The sequence below is a fragment of the Octopus bimaculoides genome, chromosome 10 (assembly GCF_001194135.2).
Source record: "Octopus bimaculoides isolate UCB-OBI-ISO-001 chromosome 10, ASM119413v2, whole genome shotgun sequence".
Lineage (NCBI taxonomy): Eukaryota > Metazoa > Mollusca > Cephalopoda > Octopoda > Octopodidae > Octopus > Octopus bimaculoides.
In genome coordinates, this window is record NC_068990.1 from 70084054 (window position 1) to 70094886 (window position 10833).

The 10833-nt window shown below is 35.4% G+C and overlaps 1 protein-coding gene across 1 annotated transcript in view; it reads left to right on the forward strand.

Annotated features, from left to right (window-relative positions):
- The window catches only part of LOC106882365 (epidermal growth factor receptor), a 205829-nt gene that overhangs the window by 174773 nt on the left and 20223 nt on the right, over positions 1-10833 (forward strand). Inside the window, exons 14-17 of the mRNA XM_052971277.1 lie at positions 2189-2440; positions 4314-4429; positions 5721-5886; positions 7988-8101. Coding sequence (XP_052827237.1) covers positions 2189-2440; positions 4314-4429; positions 5721-5886; positions 7988-8101 — 648 coding nt within the window. The remainder of the gene's footprint in view (positions 1-2188; positions 2441-4313; positions 4430-5720; positions 5887-7987; positions 8102-10833) is intronic.

Sequence of the window (10833 nt, forward strand, 5' to 3'; positions counted from 1 at the left end):
TCTCTCTCTCTCTCTCTCTCTCTCTCTCTCTCTCTCTCTTTCTCTCTCTCTCTCTCTCTCTTAAAATATTTGTGCTGCTCAGAACTGGCTGCTTTTTGTATTTCCATCACTCAAGCACTTTTCATCCACACCCATCTCCCTTGGTGCATTCAACTCCCCCACCTTATTACCTGCACTAATCCCTATTCTCAGTCCTTCTCCCCCAGACCATCGTCCCTCTGGAATCTCCTTCCAGCTCGTCTCTCTACAAGTATTCACCTGCAATAGTTTAAACAGAGTATTAACAACATCAATCTCACTGGTTTTAGAAGGTGTGCAAGGGTCATCAGCTCTGCCCCTTCCTCCACACTCTGCGAACAAAAATAAAAAGATGGATGGTCATAGCTGTGGGATTAAGAAATTCACTCCTAACCACATGCTGTTAAATTCAGTCCCATTGGGCAAGAATCTTCTATCGACTCAGACTGTCTAAAGCTTTGTTGAGTGAATTCAGTAGAATGAGAGAGAGTGTGTGTGTGTGTGTGTGTGTGTGCATCTAGATTAAAATAGAAAATAAATAAGCAAAACATTTAGCATCACTCCTGAACATTTAATTTAAATATAGAATATAAGCATAGTGGAGAGTAGTTACGATAAATAGGTAAAATCTCTTACAGCTGTTTCTAGAATAGCCGAGCATATAGATCATGTTATTGAGTAAAGAAGTGAGAGAGAGAGAGAGAGAGAGAGAAGTAAGAAAATATAGAAATGAAGAATACCTTAATCAAGGATATTAGTAGTTACCAGTTTGCTGAGAAATGAAGGAAAGACCAGAATGAAAGGTATATGTGTTTGGTAGTTCCATGATCAAAGAACTAATAAAGTCGTAGGTTCCATTCAAAAATGGAACCAGTAACATTTATTATCTTTTGCCATGGATTATCCTCGAATCTTAACCCATGGAACTACTACGGAACTTCATCTTTTACCCATGACTTTATTAAGCCATTCTAGAAACAGCTGTAAGAGACTTTATCTATTTCTCATAACTACTCTGCCCTATGTTTATATTCTCTGTTTAAATTAAATGCTTTTAGAATGATGCCAAAGGTCTTGCTTATTCATTTTCTATTTTAATCTATATCCACCCACTCAAGGAGAAACCACTTTTAGTCGCCTTTGATAGGCGATTTCAGCACATTTTTCAGTTGCAGTTCAAGCCAGAGTATTTAGTGGTAAACTGAACTGAGCACTCATAGTACATACCTATTACATCATGTCAGCTGATGAAAACTCCTTGTGTATTCTCTCTGTACGTATGTGTGTGTGCATATGTGTGTGTATGTGCGAGTGTGTGTGTGTGTGTGTGTGTGTGTACATATGTATATAATTCAGGTAATATTATGTTTGAGGATGCAAGGTAATAGGTACATGCAATTAGTGCTCAAGTTGACTTGCTGCCTAAACTCCAACTTCTTGAAGTGCAACTGAAAAAGCAGGACTGTTATTGCTGCCTAATAACAATTAACTATAGGCAGTGTTTCAATCAAGCAGGTACATGTAGAATAGAATAAAATTATAAACAGGCAAACAGCTGGTTTCAGATCAGATTATGACATTTATATATTTAAACGTCAAGTAGAATTGTTATCACAAGAGGTCGATAAAGGATCAATTGAAAAAAGTTCATAATGATTATATATGCTAGTATTCTCTTAGAACAGTTATATGGTAGGTTTGAATTATTGGTCTTAGGTAAAGCTGGTCTTTAAAGTAATAACCAAAGCTAGATGAGAAGAAAGAGGAATTAAGGAAGATGGTGTGAAGATACTCTTATAGATGTTTCAAGAATAGATGCACAGTTGCTGCATTTCCCTGCAAGCAATCAGCAGCCAACATTATAGCTGCGGTCTATATCATCCTAATGATGGAATAGGAGATTCCTTGCTTTCAAAACAAAGATAATGGTTAGCAACACAAAGAGAATCTAGCTGTAAAATTCTGCCTAAATAATACATAGTCATCTAACCTATGCTAGCATGGAAAAACAAATTTAAAATGAACAGGCGAAAGAATAATCTTGATATAATTGATTCTTTTGAAACTTCTATAATACAATTTCTGCTTTTTGAATTCTCTTAACCTTTTAATGAAGATGCAACGTTCTTTCATTCTTGCAAAACTTTAAAAAATTTCTTTTTGTTTGCAGTTATGTGTTCCTTGTCATAAAGAATGTGAAACGTGTTTTGGTGAAGGGAATTATTCCTGCAGAAAATGTCGCAACTTTAAGATGAAGCCATACTGCACAAGCAAATGTTCGAACAACTATTTTAGTGATAGAGAACAGATGAAATGTATTGAATGCCATAACGAGTGTTTGAATGGCTGTCATGGTCCTACATCATCTGACTGTGTTGCCTGTCGCAATTTAAAGATTTATTTAAACAACAACCAAACTATGGTAAGTTTTACATAATAATTACTTCAATTAAGATATAGCTGAAAATTGTAACAATCACTTTTCCCTTTTTCACATGATAACCAAATAATAGATTTTATATATGTTGTCATATCCATAATACAGTGGTAAGCATCCCCACCTGTCATGTGGGAGACCAGGATGTGGTAAGAAGTTTGCTTCCCAAACACATGGTTCTAGGTTCAGTTACACTTGGGCAGGTTCCTGACCAAAGCCTTGTGAGTGGATTTGGTAGACAGAAACTGGAAAAAGCCCATTAAATGCATATATATATATATATATATATATATATATATATATTTATATACACACACACCCAGAACCATGATAATAATATGCATATATAATATACATATTATTTACATCTCTGTAACTTAGCAGTTCAGCAAAAGAGACCAAGAGAATAAGTACTAGGCTTACAAAGAATAAGTCCTGAGGTCGATTTCTTCAACTAAAAACACTTTAAGGTGGTATTCTGGCATGGCCGCAGGCAAATGACTGAAACAAGTAAAAGAAAAAATACATGTATCTGACCATTGGAATTTGCAGATGTGCTTCACAAGGGCACAGCTTGGACTATAATCCTTTCTATATACTATATATATATATATATATATATATGTGTGTATATATTTGTTTTTCTGTGTCTTTGTGTATGCATTTGTCCCCCACCACTTCTTGACAGCCATTGTTGGTGGTGCTGTGAGCTGATTTATGTGTATTTACACCATTTGTCTACAGTGAGAAATATTCTCTGTGATAAAGCATAGTGACTGACTTGTTTATGAGTTCGAATGTGCCACAAGCATGTTGGAACTGGTAATAACATTGCACTTATACTCATCACTGCCAAGCGCTCCCACCGATTAGCACCCATCACTGTTAATTTGTTTACGTCACCATAAATTAGCTGTTCAGCACAACAGAACTGATAGAATAAGTACTGGGCTTTAAAAAAATAAGGAAGTGCAATTGATTCATTCAACTAAAACCCTTCAAGGCTGTGCCTCGGCATGGCTGCCCATCTAATTATGAAAACAAGTAAAAGATAAGAAATAAAGACAGGGTTGATTCTTTTCTCGATTTCAACAAAACTTATAAGAGGTTAGCCATCAGATCAACCCTAGTACTTATTTTTACATATGGCCATTATTCTACCAGTTTCATTTTGCCAAACTGCTAAGTTACATAGATGTAACCCGTTTCTGCCCTCAACCATTTTCTCATACTTTAATCCCTGATCTTGTAGCTTAAAACCACTTCTCTTGAGGTTTGTAGTCTTGCAAGCTGCATGGCAACCTCACTAGTGCTGGTTACACGAAAAAACAAAGGACACACTATAAAGTGGTTACTATTTGGAAGGTAAGTTCCCATAAAATTGATGGAGTAAGTTTGAAGACTTCTGCATTCTAATGGAGATCTCACAAGTACATTGATGTTATTGACAGAAACAAACAACATGAAACTGAGGATCTTACTGAAGTTAATAGAGGAGATTCCTGGTGTAGCATTTGAAATGCTGTTGCAGACATTTGAAAAAGAATATATCTACTGAGTCATCTTCTAAATCTACAAGAATTATTTCTCAAACAGGATATCAAGGAAAATTATAGATTTCCCTTTGTGTGATTCAATTTTATTCAGTTTCTTTACTATAAGGATTTCTGTTAAATGCTTTACTAGAAAAGTTATCCAGATTTAAAATCATTTTACCTAAAATTAAAAAAAAAACAACAAGGCAACATTTGTACTATTTCCTATCAAATGTGTTATAGATTTGTTTTCATTGTAGTTTTACCAGAGAAAATTTTTTTAAATGCAATTGACAAAATATTTTCTTTTCTATTTAATGTAGTTTAACTGCACGGCAGTCTGTCCATTATTTAAGCCATATTCGGTACAAGATGAAGAGCTGAGAGGTCGTACTGTCTGTGTTGATGACAGCCATCCTGTGATACTTGCAAGAATACAGTATGTAACTTTATTCTATATATGTTCTTAATGTGCTTGTGTGCATGTGTGTGTAGGTATATATATATATATATATATATTGGAATAGTTAGTATGAAGCATTGTGTGGAATATATTCTATAAAATTCATGGGTAAGGATGGAACAATGCGAAATAAATCCAAGGTAAATCACAAGAAAACAGGCATATGAATTAATGATGATTTACTCTACATTCAATATTTCAGGGTTATGACCCCCCCCCCTCTTCAGGAATTAGGAAATGTTGCAGACGGACATGTTTGAGTATGTGGGGAGTAGACATGCGCAGAAAGTTGTTATAGCAACCAGCTAGCTTCATATAACTCTCTTCAAAAGAGAGTTATATATAACTCTCTTTTGTACATATAACTCTCTTCAAAAGAGAGTTATATGTACATCTGCAACATTTGCTAATTCCTGAAGGGGGGGGGGGTCATAACCCTGAAATATTGAATGTAGAGATAAATCACCATTAATTCATATGCCTGTTTTCCTGTGATTTACCTTGGATTTATTTCGCATTGTTCCAGCCTTACCCACGAATCTTCCACCAAACCTTAGTCACAATTTATGTTCCTAACACTAACTGAGTAATAACTAAGTTATTTTACTAAATTCTTTGTTATATTTAAAGTAATTAAAAGAAACACAGAGCATCTCAAAATAAATGCAGTAACAAAAGGTTTAATGGCCATACTGTCATGGATTGGACAGTTTGACGGGAACCAGTGGGTCTGAAGACTGTACCAAACTCCAGTGTCTGCTTTGGCATGAAACCATACCCTTCCTGATGCCAACCACTTATTATAGTGTCTACCGGGTTATGTTTTTATGGTACTGTGCAACAAGTGACATGAGGTTATCATACAACTTAACAAGACATATTTAGTTCCAGTGAATTGCAATAGGAAGGGCATAGAGCCATACTGGCATCTGCCTCAACAAAATCCATTTGGCCTATGCATGCATGGAAAAGTTGGCATTAAACAATGTCAATAATGATGAGGGGTGGGGGTGAGGTGCTGAAAAGTTCCTAGCTTTAGGTAAATGAAAATTCAGGAGGATCAGTTGATTATGATTTTATTCAACATATTTCTCAGAATCACACACTTACTGCAGTTGGCCTTCAGCTTTTCTAAGACCTGTAAAAGAACTCAAAAGGTTGGGCTTCCAACCAGGCCTTTCGTGATACCCTTAAGGTTAGGAACACTCCCCCACCTTGTATGTATATTTGCATGTATTTAAAATGTCATTTTTTTTTTAATCTACAGAGAAAAACAGAAGAAAACCAATTATATCATCATTGGTGCCGTAATCGGAGTACTTATGATAGTTTTCTCTACTGGTTTTGCAATCTATTACTCCTGTAAACGAAGGCGAGAAATAGCAGCTGTTACCAAATTAAATGCTGCAATGCTAGGTTATGATGAAAACGAGGTTGGCATTTTGATATTTCATTAAACTGTTGTAAATTAAGAATTAACCAAGAACTTGTGTGTCAAATTTGGCTGGTTCATTATTTGTGTTTTTAATTTGTGTTTATAAAGTCAAATATAATCCTGGTTAAGGATTATCTTGATTGTTTATAAAATTCGATATAATCTTAGTTATGGATTAACTTACTTGATTAACTTTGATAAAGAGAGTCTCACAACCATTCATTAGATCATAATATTGTCCTTTATTTAACATTCATATTCTTCAGTTTATTCATCATTGCTATGAATCTGTAACTTATTGGTTCAATCCCAGCTATAGAACTATATTATGTTCTTGGATAGATGGTGATGGAAATACAAGGCAGTATCAAAAAGTTCCTGGACTAGTTATGTTTAATAAAAAAAATAACTTATTTATTTAAGTTTTAATATCATCTCCTTCAAAATAGTCACTTTGTGCAGCAATACGCCGGTCCCAGTATTCCTGCCACTTTTGGAATCTGTCCTGGAAGTTGTTTTCCATAAGCAAATTGAATCGAAGATATTCTGCAATTTGCTCTAGATCTCAATAAACAACAGTGACCTTTGAACTGCATTTTTATCGTGGGGAAGAGATGGAAGTCTGCAGGTGTTAAATCTGGTGAATAGGGCAGGTGTTGAAGGGATACCTTGTTGTTTTTGATGAGAAACTCATGAGTGAGGAAACCTCGCTGATGGGGTGTATTATCATGGTGAAGAATCTAATTCTTTGCGCTCCACAGATCCAGTTGTTTGCACTGAATATCCTCCCTCAATTGCTTCAAAACATTGTCCTTTGACAAACCTCATGCACAAGCTGATGAATTTTCTCCATATTTCTGGAGGTGATGCTCTTAGCAGGTCTTCCAGATTGCTCATTATCTGAAGTGCTTGTGCCACTCAAAACATTGCGTACGACCCATTGCCTCATTGCCATAAGCTTGCCTAAGTATGCTCAATGTCTCTGTAACAGACTTCCCAAGTTGAAAACAAAATTTCATGTTAGATCTTTGTTCCTGTCCATGATAAAATCACAGACTACAGTGTACATATGATCACAAAAACACAAATTTCACAACTTGCTCAGTAAACATGGTGATGTCACTCAGCACACTGCCTGCCTCATGAAGGTCACTGCTAGCTCTCACTGTGCACACAATTGTGTGCTGCCATCTGTTGGCAAACTACAGAACTAGCCCGGGAACCTTTTTATACCAACTTGGCTTGCGAAGACCTGTTGGGGCAAATGAAAGCAAAATCGTGATGGCATCTGTACCAGTGGACCGCTTAGAGCACCGTCCAAGCGTGATCATTGCCAGAGCAGCTGTCTGGCTTCTGTGCCAGTGGCACGTAAATAGTACCATTTGAGCGTGATTGTTACCAGCGTCGCCTTACTAGCACTTGTGCTGGTGGCACGTGAAAAGACATTCGAGCGAGGTTGTTGCCAGTGCCGCTGGACTGGCCCCTGTGCAGGTGGCACGTAAAATACACCATTTTGAGCATGGCCATTGCAAGTACCGCCTGACTGGCCTTCATGCTGGTGGCACGTAAAAGCACCCACTACACTCTCGGAGTGGTTGGCATTAGGAAGGGCATCCAGCTGTAGAAACTCTGCCAAATCAGATTGGAGTCTGGTGTAGCCATCTGGTTCACCAGTCCTCAGTCAAATTGTCCAACCCATGCTAGCATGGAAGGCGGACGTTAAACGATGATGATGATGACCTCATAAGTGCCTTTTACTACTGCTATGATATTTTGTTATGTATCTAAGGTTTCCTTAATCTCTCTTGGCATCACCTACAAAGTGTTTATCTTATTTATTTGAAATATTTATCTGACTATAAGAAAAACTTTATTTTACCTGAAATTTTTATGTTAATTTACTTCTAAGTGAAATAAATCAATAGTAATTGAAATACACTATTTGTTAATTTACTTCTAAGTGAAATAAATCAATAGTAATTGAAATACACTATTTGTTAATTAACTTATATATTTTCCATAAACAGTTACAAAATTAAAATAGTTAGATCTCATAGTTGATCACCTTCTCATTTAATTTTGTTTCTTGGGTAATTCAGCCTCTCAATCCAACTGATATAAAACCTGATTTGGCCCAACTTCGATTAATTAAAGAATCCGAACTTAGAAAAGGTGGCATAATTGGATCTGGAGCATTTGGAACTGTCTATAAGGTGAGTTATGAAAAATTAAAAACTGAGTCAGATGACATACATACGTACGTACGTACATACATACATACATACATACATACATACATACATACATACATATTCATTCATACCAGTAATAATTGGAGCACTAGGTTTTGTTAGTAAATACTTAAAGGAGACTCTGGATAAACTGGGATTTTCAGAAAGAGAAATCGACCGGCTAATCCGTACATTACTAGTGCAATCTGTGAGTGGAACAGTAAAAGTATGTAAGACTTTTCTCAAGTGCCAAATGTGAATTCGTCTGTGTTAACTACATCCCAAAGATGGAACCTTGTATCTTTGTTGGAAACTGGCTCCCCCACTCAGTGGAAGATTTATAATAATCAAAAAAAATAGAAGAGACATATATACATACTTACATACAGACGTACATACAGACAGACATGTGTGTTTGTATATAGAGAGATATATGTGTGTTAAAATTGACATCATCCTATTCCAGCCTAACATCTCTCAATCTATCAGAATTCATATCCTGGCTAAGAAGAGCATTCTTGACCTCCCCAATATGATTATCACTGATATTCCCTTATTTTCTAATATAATTCCCCTACTATGCTAGACAGCAACAACAACTAAACATTAGTCTTAGACTGACCATGTGTATAAAAAGCCCATATCAAATTTCAACACAATGGTTGGAGAATATCTAACCTATAAACAATGCTAATATGGTAATGTGTGTTGACCTGACTACAAACATGTTTTATGATTGTTCCTCTTCCAAATTTTGGCAGTACAATACCCTTGCTTCTATTAAGTGACTCTTATACCATCCCCTTACTTCTTTTCACCCCTTTGTAACTTGTCTTCCTCTGTTCTCTCATCTACTTGCATCTTTCCCTCTTCTTCTTCCCCACTTCTTCGTGGAAAAGCCGTTCCTTCAGTGCTCTGCTTATTCTAACCAGAAATGGCTCTGATGAAAGTAGCATTAAGTTTCTTAAGTCGTTCAATTTTTCTCTATTAACAGACCAATTGAGTAAACTTACCAGTAATATATCTATAATGACTACTGGAGGATCTAGTCTTTCTCATTCGCAAAATGAGCCCACTTCAATTTTGCTCAGATTGCTTTCAATGTTGATGCAACTCTGAATTACAATCAAGCAATTACTTTATCTTGTAAATTAAAGAATCTGATGTTATTTGGAATTAAAGTTGAGAAATTTGGGTAATTTTAGCCAAACGGCAGACAGCAAGACATTAACAGCTTGTTACCATGACAACCGCACACTTTGTTGTGTTTCACTCGCATGTGTTGATTCTTCACACCACGAGATTTATTTCACCCTTGTGTTTTGTTTTAATAAAAATTCATATTTATCAATTAGAATTTTATTGTAGATATTTTTCATCAATTACCTTAATATTTTACATATTTTTCATATATAGCAAAAGTTGTTTGTGATGTTTCTACAGTTTCTTGGCATTATGAAGGTGAATGGCATATGTGAACTTAGTACATACAATTTGACATTATTTTTGAATTCTGCATGCAGAAACATATAAGATATAGGTATTCTTTTTCTTGGGACAAATTCTTTGTTGACCAGTGTTATTCTTATCATAGTTTAAAAATTCAAGCATGAAAACATTACTCAACTTTAAAGTTTTGGAGACAGACACCCCATTTTCACAGTCACACACACACACACACACATGTGCATGCACGCACACACACACACACACACACACACATGCACTTATATATTAAGGATGCACAAAATACATGACAGGTATACATAATACTGAAATACACATAAAGTAAACCCATGCAGACAAATATATTAATATAACAAATTTTTAAACAATAATAAAAACATACAATCAATGAAGAGACAAAAGAAACAGTAAGATGATATATGTTGATTTTATTAGATTTTTCTGTTTATTTAGAAACCTACAATGAAGAGGTCATTTCACAGATGCTAAGCTATAAATTTCACAGGGTACAACCTAAAGTTGATACCACTCTGCTAAACACAGAAAATTTCTGTCTCACTATTGGCTAAAAATACACAATTTTTCTATTTTTAAACCTCTGTAACTTTTCCTCCAATTTTTTTCTCCACAATATCACACCTTCACAGTTAGACTGGAAAACTTTATTTTAGTCAGTTTTCAGATTTTTTGCGGTCTTTTAAAAAATGCATATTTTGCGAATGAAAAAAAACTAGAACCCCACTGGAAACAGCTGTAGGCCAAATTTGCTCCAATAAAGGAAAAATACATAATGACCATTATTTTAAACTTGTTCTTTATATATCAATCTGTGTAAAAACCAGTTTGTGTGGAGCCCATCCACTGATTTACAATATAGAATTGTGATGAACCATATAACCTTGATCCCTGCCACAAGATTACCTGAAGTTCTTCAGTAATCTAAATAATTTCGTTAGCCTGGTATGCCAACAGAGAGCTAATGAAGTATTTTGTCCAGATTGATAATCCCTCTCTATTAGTTGTATATATTATATGCACACATACACACATAAAAAGCACTGTCTACTCTGTAAAGTGGTTGGTGTTAGGAAAGGCATCCAACTGTAAAAACCATGCCAAAGTAGACATTGGAGTTTAGTGCAGTCCTCTGGTTTATCAGCTCCTGTAAAACTGTCCAACCCATGCCAGCATTAAAGACAGACATTGAATGATGATGTGTGTATATATATATATATATATATATATAT